The sequence below is a fragment of the Malus sylvestris genome, chromosome 15, assembly GCF_916048215.2.
Source record: "Malus sylvestris chromosome 15, drMalSylv7.2, whole genome shotgun sequence".
Lineage (NCBI taxonomy): Eukaryota > Viridiplantae > Streptophyta > Magnoliopsida > Rosales > Rosaceae > Malus > Malus sylvestris.
This window is the reverse complement of record NC_062274.1, coordinates 42,716,352-42,728,353: the sequence shown is the minus strand read 5'-3', so window position 1 is coordinate 42,728,353 and position 12,002 is coordinate 42,716,352. Positions and strand designations below refer to the sequence as shown.

Sequence of the window (12,002 nt, the reverse complement as noted above, 5' to 3'; positions counted from 1 at the left end):
CCTTTTTAACTTTCAGCCGTCGGATCAGATGAATTAAAGAAGATCAAATGACAGAAATTAACAAAGGGTGTGGGAGAAGTAAAAAGGGTTGTGTGGATAGCACACCCCTTTAATATATATTAAGTTATGGGTTTTATTCTTGGAGAAATTAGGTTCTCATCCTTTATTTTGCTATTCTATTGATTAAAACTTTATTCATTTTCAATTTTTGATTAAGGTCCTTAGATATTAATAACATCATTAATTATTTCAATATAAAATATTTTTTATTTCTAAATATATTCATTTAGTGTTAAAAGTGTTTCAATTAGTATATTTATATTTATGGCTAAATTTTTTATCATATATTTTTATTTTTAGTTTATACCCATTTTTAATTTGCAACCCTTTTTTAATTTGTACAAAATTTATTTTCAATTTTAATTTGTACCCATATATTAATTTCTTTTTGTGCCCATATTTTTTAAAGTTTTATTTGTACTTGTACCCATATTTTATTTATTTATTTGTACCCATTTTTAATTTTGCTAAATGTACCCATGCTAATTATATGTACCCATTCATGTAATTTTTTTCAAAATTTTAATCTTAAAATGTACTCATTCTTAAATATATCAATTTGTTATATGTAAAATGTACCCTTTTTTTTATATACAAAATCTATTCAATTTTTTTTTTCTAATCCATTTTTAAACTTATATGGGTACATTTTTTTTCTTTGATTAGAGAATGTATCCATGCCAAGTTTAATTGAAGAAATTTACTAATGTTATTAAGCCTAATATTTATTTTTTTATTTTTTTTTTGTTGTGATTTTGAAGAATGTACCCATGTTTTGGTACAATAATTTTTTGGTTATTTTTGATGAATGTACCCATGTTTTTATATATAGACACACGCACACAATAGTATATTTATATTTTAATATTTTTAATCCCACAAATTATGGTTTTTTTTAATTTTAAAATCTCATTAATATAAACAACTATAAATTTCAATATTTAATTTAAAAAAAAATAGTAATATACATAGAAATAAATTATCACATTAATTTCAGGGACTTCGATCAAAAATTGAAAACCAACAAGGTTTTAGTTAAAGAATATTCATAACTAGAGACCGCTTCCAAAGTCTCCATTTATTCTTTTATACTGAAGTTATGCATTTTATATTATATTTATACAGTTTCCATTGCACTAGTTTTATTATTTAATGAATGTGCACAATGACTGGCGATATGTTAAGAAAAAGGATAAGTATTGATACAATAATTGGTTTCTTGGATAAATTATATATATGCACACTGTGACGACCCATCCCGAATTAATATATATTTTATCCTTGAATGTATGGAAATGACGATTATACCCTCTAGTCGTGGTGATGTGGATGTACGTATATGGTATTAAATTATTTTCATGTTGATGTAATTAAATCATACTTGATGTCACGAGAGTGTCAACGTGATTTAGGGCCGAATCGGGTTCGTAACGAAAATGTTATGAATGAATAAGTGAAAATGGGTTGGCTTCTTTTGATTGGACCCAATTCCATGGATCTTGGGTTGGTAGCCCAATCAGGGCTTAAGGTTGTTTTAAGTGGCCAACCCCGTAAACCACACACACACACACATGTGCAACCTTGTTCCTTCTCTCTCTCTCGAAAATTCCTTCCGTTCGTACAATCTGATTCCTCTAGCCTTCAAACACCATCAATCACCCACGGATCAAGTGATTGGAGGTCACCATCAGCTTCCTTATGACTCCACGAGACTAGTGACACTTTTGGGACGTAGAGCAGTTCACGGGAACTCGAGAACTTAAAAGCTCCGGCGGAGTACCCTATTTCCTCAACGTGATCGTCGAGGTTTTATTTGGTTTTGAGACTTAGAAAGGTATTAATACTAGGGGTGGGTTTGGTTCAAATCGGTTCGGTTTTTTGCCAAAATCAAAACCAAACCGAAATTTCGGTTCGGTTCGGTTTCAGTTTTTTTTTTTTTCAAAAAATGAAAAACATTGAAATTTTAAATTTTAACATCTCCAACAACAACAACAACAACAACAACAACAAAGCCTTTTCCCACTAAGTGGGGTCGGCTATATGAATCCTAGAACGCCATTGCGCTCGGTTTTGTGTCATGTCCTCCGTTAGATCCAAGTACTCTAAGTCTTTTCTTAGGGTCTCTTCCAAAGTTTTCCTAGGTCTTCCTCTACCCCTTCGGCCCTGAACCTCTGTCCCGTGGTCACATCTTCGAACCGGAGCGTCAGTAGGCCTTCTTTGCACATGTCCAAACCACCGTAACCGATTTTCTCTCCTCTTTCCTTCAATTTCGGCTACTCCTACTTTACCTCGGATATCCTCATTCCTAATCTTATCCTTTCTCGTGTGCCCACACATCCAACGAAGCATCCTCATCTCCATTACACCTACGTGTTGATGCTTCACCGCCAAACATTCTATGCCATACAGCATTGCCGGCCTTATTGCCGTCCTATAAAATTTTCCCTTGAGCTTCAGTGGCCTACGATGGTCACACATCACGCCGGATGCACTCTTCCACTTCATCCATCCAGCTTGTATTCTATGGGTGAGATCTCCATCAAATTCTCCGTTCTTTTGCAAGATAGATCCTAGGTAGCGAAAACGGTCGCTCTTTGGTATTTCCTGATCTCCGATCCTCACCCCTAACTCATTTTGGCCTCCGTTTGCACTGAACTTGCACTCCATATATTCTGTCTTTGATCGGCTTAGGCGAGGATCTTTAGATTCCAACACTTCTCTCCAAAGGTTAAGCTTCGCGTTTACCCCTTCCTACGTTTCATCTATCAACACTATATCGTTTGTGAAAAGCATACACCAAAGAATATCATCTTAAATATTAAGTTTGTGATCTTCGCTAGATTGCTCCGGTCATTAGTGTGGATAAGTATGTAAATGGATAGAGACAGGAAGCAAACACAAGATGTACGTGGTTCACCCAGATTGGCTACGTCCACGGAGTAAAGGAGTTCTCATTAATTGTGAAGGGTTTACACAGTATATAGGTTCAAGCTCTCCTTTAGTGAGTACAAGTGAATGATTTAGTACAAATGACATTAGGAAATATTATGGAAGAATGATCTCGTAATCACGAAACTTTTAAGTACCGAAGGGTGGTATCGTCTTCACTTGCCTTATCTGTCTCATAGGTAGATGTGGCATCTTCTTTGGAAGTACTCTTCCTCCCTTCAGGGGTGGTATCTTTAACTGGTGGAGATGCACAAGGTAATGTATCAATTTCACTTAACGCTTACTTGTAGTTTCAGGCTTGGTCAAGCGCGATACAAACCATGTAGTAGGAGTCCCCCAAGTCGCCGAGCTAGGGGATCTGCTGAAAGAGATGACAGACAAGGTAAGCAATCAGAGCTCCAAGCAATCAGTCCCAGATCAGAAGTTTGATTTCGAGTTCCGGCTGATTGTTATCCTTCTCCTTATCTTGCAGGTAGCATGAAGGATAAAGAGAAGAAAAGGAGAAAAGGTGATATGAGATACTTTTGCTTTTGAAGAAGTAACTTTCCACAGGCTTATTCTTGAACTGGGCTGGAGGGTTTTCTTGTTTCCGCCAGAGTATAAGGCCGACTGAAGAATTTGAGGGTCAAAACAAGTCCATCAAATCTAGAGTACGTTCGACCCTGCTGATAAGCATTCTAACTAGAATCAAAGACAATGAAAATAAACATTTAAAGTTGAACTAAAATCATCAATCAAGTCTTCCAAAGTCCAAACTAACAACCTCACAACACAAAAATCGTACAAATGACTTAGAAAAGTTAAATTGTATGATGTTGTTCAAAGATCAGGGATGTTTGCTTGTAACTGTATGTTGACAACTCGATTAGTAAAAGTAATGCGTGGGTGGATTTATTTAGTGTGTGTTTGATTCTTTTTCATCACAAATTACGCAAGTAATCTAACTGAAATAAATGTTTATGGATTTTTTTACATGTTATATGAGAGTAGATTTGGAAAAGAGAGGGAGAGAAAGAGAGAGTTATCAAACAATCAATGAGCTTTTAGTTTTCATTTTTTTAACTAAAAGTTGAAAATAGTCTAAACAAATTTTTTATTTAAAAAAAATGAAAAATAAAAACTAAAAACAAAATGATTATCAAATAGTTCCTACATTCAGTTTTCTAATTTTATTTCTTTTGTATAATTATTGGATTCTGTCCATTTAAATAAGCACTAAATTATGGGATGTGCTATCCACACACCCCTTTTTACTTCTTCCACATCCTTTATTAATTTCCGTCCTTTAATTTTCTTCAATTCATCCAATCCGACGGCCAAAAATTAAAAGGGTGTGAGAGAAGTAAAAATGGGTGTGTAGATATCACATCCCTAAATTATTTGTTGTCTTTGAATAAACATTGACTTGTGCTAAGAGTGTGTTTATTAAGAACACATCGAAATTTGAGTAAATGGTAGCAAAGATCTCTCAACTTTAATTAAATTGAAGCAATGGTCCATCAACTAAAAATCCATTATCATTGGTCCCTCAACTCATTAAAATGTGTAGCTATGGTCATTTTCGTCAACTTTGTCAGAATTTTGTTAAAATAAGTTATGTTGGAAGGACTATTGCTACAATTGGGGTCCCTTAACTAATCAAAACTTGTAGCTATGGTTATTTTCGTCAAAGTTTTGTCAAAATTAGTTATTTCGGAATGACCATTGCTACAATTAGGTTAAAATTTGAGGAACTATTGCTCCAATTGAGTTAAAGTTGAGGGACCATTTCTTTAGTTGGATTAAAGTTGAGGAACCAATGGTAATGAATTTTTAGTTGATGGACTATAGCTACACGTTTTGATGAGTTAAGGAACCAATGATATTGGATTTTTAGTTGAGAGACCATTGCTCCAATTGAGTTAAAGTTAAGGGATTATTGCTACAATTTACTCTCGAAATTTTTAGTAAATTCCAAGTGCTTTGGCAAAACATTAGCTTGGATGTGCATGTACTTCTCCATAAAGCGCTTCCAAGTGTTAAGTGTTTTTAACGTTTTTGTCAAACATTATTATAAGCAGTTTGGATGTTTTCTTGATTGCCAAGTGTAGACACCCTCTTATTTTTTGTCAAATATTTATTTCTAATTCTAGTTCCAACTTGCCACTTAGTATTATGGTCTAAAATTTATAAGTGAGACGTCTTAAGTTCGATTCTCGCCAAAAGCGAATTTGAACCACATTATTGCTAGCTCATTACGAGGCTAATCCCACCCTCTCTCCCTTAGTATAAATAATATCACTTGTTAAAAATGAAATAAAAATCTAGTTCCAACTATGCAAATTACAATTTCGTGGGCGTGGTGAAACATGCATGGGCTTCATCCCTGTTAATTATCCTCCATCAACCCCAGGCCATATCAGAATATGAAACAAATAAACCCAATGGTCTCCAGCAGATGATGGGAAAGCATACAAGCCCACATAATAGGGATGACAATTCTAACCGTTAAACCAGAAAATCGTAGATAACTGTCCAAATGGAACAAATTTGGGTATAGAAGTTTGGGTATATTTTGGATATGGGGAAAAACTGTTTATATTATTCGGTTATGGTTTTGGATATGGTTATAGGGGTCCCCAAACCGTATCCGTAACCGAATCCGACCCGAATAGTAAACAATATAATTATATATAATATAATAATATAGTATATATATGTATGCATGTGTGTGTGTGTGTGTGTGTGTGTGTGCGCATTTGTATATCCACTATTCTCTGAACCATTACCTTGAGAATACAATAGCTGTCTTTAGTAGGAAAGTAAAGTTTTGAATTAAAATCAATGCGAACTCAATGGTGCTTATGGGAGATATCAAAGACAAGCCAACATGATCAGTGTTTTAATTTTTATACTCAATAAGATTCATTCATTGGATCATTTTATACATCAAATGTTTAATAACAAAATTAATATCTACTAACTTATAATGTCTCAATTGAACGAATATATTTTTTGTATTGACGAAAATGGATATACTCGTTAACCGATGGAGAATCCATTACCCGGTGGGTATGGTTATGGATTATACCCGACAGTTAATTTGCGGTTATGAATATGGTTAATTTTCATGGTTATGGGGATGGATATAGCATTTCCGTCCCCAAAACCGAACCGTTGCCATCCCTACCACAGAAATTTGGTTATACCCAGCCAAATGATTGTAAAATTAATGACGGATGGATATAGCATTTCCGCTGGTTGGTTGGCTTCGTGGGATATTTCCGATTATTTTGGAAGGGTAATGTTAGGGCCACCAAACTTTTAAACTAAATTTTGTTAATAAAATGATGTGATTATTAATAATTAGATTATTACTTAAACGTTGATTAACGTGCGTATTTCCTATTAATGACATCATTTGGTTTGTAAATTTAATTTAAAATTTTGGTCTACCTAACATTATCCTTTTGGAACACTTACGTAAGAAACACTTTTATTCTGATTCTTAAAAAAGTACTAAAATGTTTACAATCTAAAAAATAAATTGTCTAACGAATGAACATTCATATAGTTTTTATTTATTTTTTTTCTCGCAGCAATGGTGTTTAGTGGGAATCACTTTTGCAGAATCAAAGAAAGCAACTTGTCCAAGATCATTCCTTGAGCACTCAGCCAGAATAATCTTATTGTAACAAAATGCGATAACACTAAATAATTCACAAGCATAAGAATCTACTCTTACCTTTTGTTTCTTTCCAACTTTATATCAACAAAACCCTAATAAAAATCATGGGAATCCCCTTTTGCCTTAGCTAGTTATATCTTATATATATAGTTGGGGATGTGCCAATAAAATTACAAAAGCTAAATACAAGTTCAAAAAACACCACTTGATCAACCTATTTGCATGGCTCAGCCCAGCTCTCTCTCAGCAGAAACTGAGACACTGAGCCAAGTCCTCGGCCTAGTAGAAACATTCAGAGCTTTTGATTCAGACAATGATGGGAAAATTACTGCTGCAGAGCTTGGTGGGATTTTAGGGTCACTTGGGTACAACCCTAGTGAAGAAGATGTGAGGGCAATGATGCAGCAAGGGGACACGAACAACGACGGTTTCCTAAGCATCGAGGAGTTTTTGGAGATGAACACGAAGAACATGGAATTCGGAGGGCTTGAAAATGTTCTTAAGAATGCTTTTGAAGCGTTGGAGGTCGATGGGGATGAGGTTGTGACTGCAGAAGAGCTTTATGAGGTTATGGGAGATGACTTGGGGTTTGAGCTGACACTTGAGGATTGCCAGGGGATTATTGCTTCAATTGATATAGATGGGGATGGGGCAGTTAGCTATGATGACTTCAAACTTATAGTCAACTCACTCTGAGATTTCTAGCGTTGTATGATCAATATATAATTATACTAGTGAATAGTGAAGTATGTAATATGTCCAATCCTTTCTGAATAAATTCTACTATTTCTTCTACCACACTCTCCTTCTGCAACTGCATGGTGCATGCATGATTTTTTTTTTGTTGGTGATGCAAGAGAAGAGAGACCATCTACTTGAAGGATGTGGTGGTTGTGTGTGCCTATAAGTAATTGAATATTAATTTTGTAAATGACGAGTTTGATACTAATTTATTATTTTATATTTGAGTGTAAATGAGAGTATAGATCACACATCGAGAAAATAAAGAACTTTGCATGTGTTTACAAGTACTTGAGTTACTATTCACATTGTCAATTAGTTTTATGATGAAATCTTAACTTCTTCATTATATCGGAGCAAATTGTCAAATGTATGAAGCCCAACGGCCACACATGTTCCATGTCACCCGATTTATGTTGTTTAGATTTGAAAATTTACCACACCAAAAAGCGTGTTTCCACATCGGAATTTTTTTTTTTACATATGAATACATATATATAATTAAGTTATTTTTCATATTATTAAATGATTTTACGGTGAAACACAAACTTCTTCATTATCATGCATACAAAATAAAAACAATTACGTGGGCCACAACCTTCAAGTAAAAACAAAAAAAACAAAACAATATTTACAATTACGGATAACCATCAGTATTTTGAAAAGAAAAAAAAAAAACCATCACGCGGGACACACATGACATGCTATCCCATCCATACTCCCATCATTTTCCTCTGACCGATCATCCCTCAAATTTGGGTTCCGTCAACTCAGGAAGTTCACCGGTGAGAAAACATGATTCGCTTAACGCTTCTCCCTTCCAATTTCGCCGGTGAGAATTTGGCGACTACTCTTTTTCAGCGATTTACTCTTTTTATGATTTTATCCCTCTTAGAATAAATCGCTCTGTCTAAATTTTAATTCTGCATCTCTCTGTTCTTCTTTTGAAATTTTAAATTCATAATATATGCAAATTCGAAGTTACTTTAATTTTAAGTTCCTTACCAATTAGGTTTTGATTTCGAAAATTGCACTAAAGTTTCCCAATTATTAGGTATTTTTTATTTTTAATTTGGATTTTAGGATTTGATATATGTTTAATCCGTGTGAGTAGCAGTTTTCTATTGCTTCTGTACTGTTCATCTTCTATCAAAGCAATTAGGGGATGTCTCCGTGTAGGTAATGTATTGCAACTTGCCAGTAATATGCAGCATTCATTTTCTTTTTTTAGTGTGAATCAAATGCATTTGTCATTGTCACTGAATTGAATTCTGTGGAGGGTTATGCTAGAGTTTGGATCGGCGTCTTTCGGTCTTTCCTTCCCGTGTTGTATTTGGCTTTCGGTGGTTGTTTGATAATCTCATCTTAGGGTGCATATTTGAGCTGCTATTGATGCATTTTCCGTTGATCCGAGGCTGATATTACTTTCCGTGTTAATGATTATAATGAATTTATCAAGCTGGTTAGTTACAAGTCATTGCGTGGGTGCTAGGAAGCTCTTATAACCAAGTTTCTGGTAAAGAGTTGAGAAACCATTTCTCCAATTATATTTTTTGGATTTGGACTTTCGTTCTGCTGTCATATTTCATTGCTTTGCTTAAAGTAATCGTTGCATTGTGCATCGTATCAAGACCATTCCTGAAGATAAGCATTTATAGCTTCTTTTCCCTTGGTGGTATTCATCATCCTTGTGAGTTCCCATCTTTCAGTGATGTTTCATGTATAAAACATTGCGTCAGATACCTACCTCTTATTACGAATATTAAACTTAATAGTAAAATTCTTGTGGTTGATTAAAGCAAGCTGTCAAAACTTTGTAGCTAAACTTATGGTTTGTAGTTGATTGAACTCTGTTCTTATCACATTTTCACTTTATAGGTAACATATAGCGTTTGGTCTGGAATCTGGACTTTATAAAGATTGGTTTTTGTTGGAGTTTTTGGTCACGGTAACCAGAAAGGTGTTCGTGTATTGCTTGTGGTATTATGTGAACGTTATTATTGGCTGAGTTTCTTTGTAAGTGAATAATTGGAATAAGAAGGCCATCCCATTTAGTTTTCATATCTATAAAAACAACAGCAGCAAATAAAGGCAGAGTAGTCTGTACAAAGAAAATGGAGAAAGAAAAAGAAACAGCCAATAGAATCCACATACTTGTGGTTCCTCTTCCTGTCCAAGGCCACATAAACCCAATGCTCCAATTCTCAAAACGCTTAGCATCCAAAGGTTTAAGAGTGACACTTGTCACAATCTCATCCAACACTGAAGCCATTGAAACTCAATTGTGTAAGGTCAAGATTGAGCCAATTCATGCAACATCTGAAGAAGAAGAAGAAGCCGGCAATAATGTGGAGAACAAGGTTCTGTGGTTCCAAACCATTTTGTCACGGAGATTGCCACAGCTGATACTGAAGCAAGAGAATGATGGCTACCCAATCATCTGTCTTGTCTATGACTCAGCCATGCCTTGGGTTTTAGACACAGCCAAAGGGCTAGGAATTTTTGGGGCTTCATTTTTCACTCACTCTTGTGCTGTTGGAGCTGTGTACTATAATGTGCATGAAGGGTTGCTTAGGGTTCCTCTGAAAGAGCCTACAATATCATTACCTGGGTTGCCCTTACTTGAGCCACAAGATCTGCCTTCTTTCATCTATGATCCCGGGTCATATCCGTCCTTCTTGAACTTGGTGGTTAGTAGGTTTTCAAATATCAGTGGCGCTGATTGGATCTTCTTCAACACATTCCATGGGCTGGAAAAAGAGGTATATCCACATTCTTGGTAAAATCCACTATTGGTTCCTGTAGTTTTGCTTGAATGTTCAATTTCGTCTCTAATTCAGTTTAATTACGTTCAATATATCTAGTCCTAACCCTAAAAATTGATAACTTTTCCACTTTTGAAAGGATTTAAGCAATTCATGTGTATCATATACTTCATAGCTTATGGGGATCAACCCTTGTGGCAATTCCCAATTGGCATTTAGTACTCTTGAAACTGACCATAAATTTTCTTTTCCCCAATAATTGAAAAGTAGAGGCCTCTACGCTTTGCAAAACATATACTGTAAATAGTTTTCTTGGGCATTATTGAGTTTTAGAGAGGGAATAGGATATATATCATATGAAAGGGTCCAAGGGACCTTATATATGACCTAGGTATGATTGAACTCAGGCCAGAAACCAACCAGTCTTCTATTGTTTTACATATGTTAGATCTTTATTCACATGTTAGCTTCAGTTACAATCGCCCCAAGCCCCTATATAGGCAACGATAGCCATAAAATTTGAGGACACAGATTGCCCCATGCCCCTTATCGAAGTGAGGCCCTAGATAAGTTTGTATCCATCCGTGAGACATATAGTCAGTCAATGTGGTACAAATAGTTTGATTTGCATGTTATCAGGTGGTGAACTGGATGAGAACGCGATGGCCGATCAAGACAATAGGACCAACCCTTCCATCAATGTACCTAGACAAGAGATTAGAAGATGACAAAGATTATGGCTTCAGCATTTTCAACTCCAACACTGAAGCTTGCAAGAAGTGGCTAGAATCAAAAGAAACAGGCACAGTCGTATATGTATCATTTGGAAGCATGGCAAATTTAGGAGAAAAACAAATGGAGGAAATAGCATTGGGATTAAAAGGGAGCAACGCTAACTTCTTGTGGGTAGTTAGAGAATCCGAAACTCAGAAGCTTCCAAGCAATTTTGAAGAGCAAACATCAGAGAAGGGTTTGGTTGTAAATTGGTGTCCTCAATTAGAAGTTTTGGGTCACAGGGCCCTCGGTTGCTTCATGACACATTGCGGTTGGAACTCAACGCTCGAGGCATTGAGCTCTGGAGTCCCCATGGTGGCAATGCCACAGTGGACAGACCAAACGACTAATGCCAAGTTTGTAGAAGATGAATGGAAAGTAGGAGTAAGGGTCAAGGTTGACCAAATGGGAATTGTCACTAAAGAAGAAATAGAAAGATGTATAGCAGAAGTGATTGAAGGAGAGAGAGGGAAGGAGATTAAGAGGAATTTAATGAGATGGAGAGAACTGGCTAAGGAGGCCATGGATGAAGGAGGAAGCTCTGATAAGAACATTGAGGAATTTATTGCTACTCTCTCATGCAAATAATTCTTAAAAGGTCGTTTTTGAAATGTTTATGTTGTGGAACTTTAAATTTGAACAACACATTCGAATGAGAATCTACGCTCGATTAATGTACAACATAATAATAATATCATTATAAAAACATAATAATAATATCATTATAAAAACCCTAGACTTAGAATAGTTGGATTTGTAACACCTATATTGGTTTATCAGTTGTTCTTATGATCACATATAAAATTTTCAATTTTGCATCCACACATGGCGGTGTAGTTGTATTCCTTTCCAACTGTAAGTGTGAGGCCTTAAGTTCGACTTTCATTGAAACAAGTTGGCTTTTTAACCAAAATGGTCTCTAAGATTTGCATAACTCCTCACTTTGGTCGCTGAGATTTCATATCAATAGAAGTGATCCTTGAGATTGTCCATCATCCATCATTTTGGTCATTCCGTTAAAAATTCCGTTAAGTGTCCCGAAGCTT

At 35.4% G+C, this 12,002-nt stretch overlaps 2 protein-coding genes across 3 annotated transcripts; both read left to right on the top strand.

Moving 5' to 3' along the window:
* Positions 1 to 6,839: 6,839 nt before the first annotated feature.
* LOC126605914 (probable calcium-binding protein CML29) lies at positions 6,840 to 7,471 on the top strand. Its single transcript, XM_050273371.1, has one exon. The coding sequence runs from the start codon at positions 6,899 to 6,901 to the stop codon at positions 7,370 to 7,372; it is 474 nt and encodes a 157-aa protein (XP_050129328.1). The 5' UTR covers positions 6,840 to 6,898; the 3' UTR covers positions 7,373 to 7,471.
* Positions 7,472 to 8,082: 611 nt separating this feature from the next.
* Positions 8,083 to 11,687, top strand: LOC126605911 (mogroside IE synthase-like). 2 transcript variants are annotated; one of them, XM_050273365.1, is made up of 4 exons: positions 8,101 to 8,249; positions 8,535 to 8,596; positions 9,296 to 10,179; positions 10,822 to 11,687. In XM_050273365.1, the coding sequence occupies exons 3-4, from the start codon at positions 9,532 to 9,534 to the stop codon at positions 11,542 to 11,544; spliced, it is 1,371 nt and encodes a 456-aa protein (XP_050129322.1). In that variant the 5' UTR covers positions 8,101 to 8,249; positions 8,535 to 8,596; positions 9,296 to 9,531; the 3' UTR covers positions 11,545 to 11,687. The 2 variants fall into 2 exon arrangements, with proteins under 2 accessions (XP_050129321.1, XP_050129322.1); XM_050273364.1 differs by lacking the exon at positions 8,535 to 8,596 and having other exon boundaries at positions 8,083 to 8,249.
* Positions 11,688 to 12,002: the final 315 nt, after the last annotated feature.

What these genes read in the sequence shown, in the direction of transcription:
- LOC126605914 (XM_050273371.1), top strand. Translation starts at nt 6,899, where the DNA reads ATGGCTCAGCCCAGCTCTCTCTCAGCAGAAACTGAGACACTGAGCCAA.
- LOC126605911 (XM_050273364.1), top strand. Translation starts at nt 9,532, where the DNA reads ATGGAGAAAGAAAAAGAAACAGCCAATAGAATCCACATACTTGTGGTT. An exon ending in TCCATGGGCTGGAAAAAGAG is followed by an intron (nt 10,180 to 10,821) that starts GTATATCCACAT and finishes GCATGTTATCAG; the next exon opens with GTGGTGAACTGGATGAGAAC.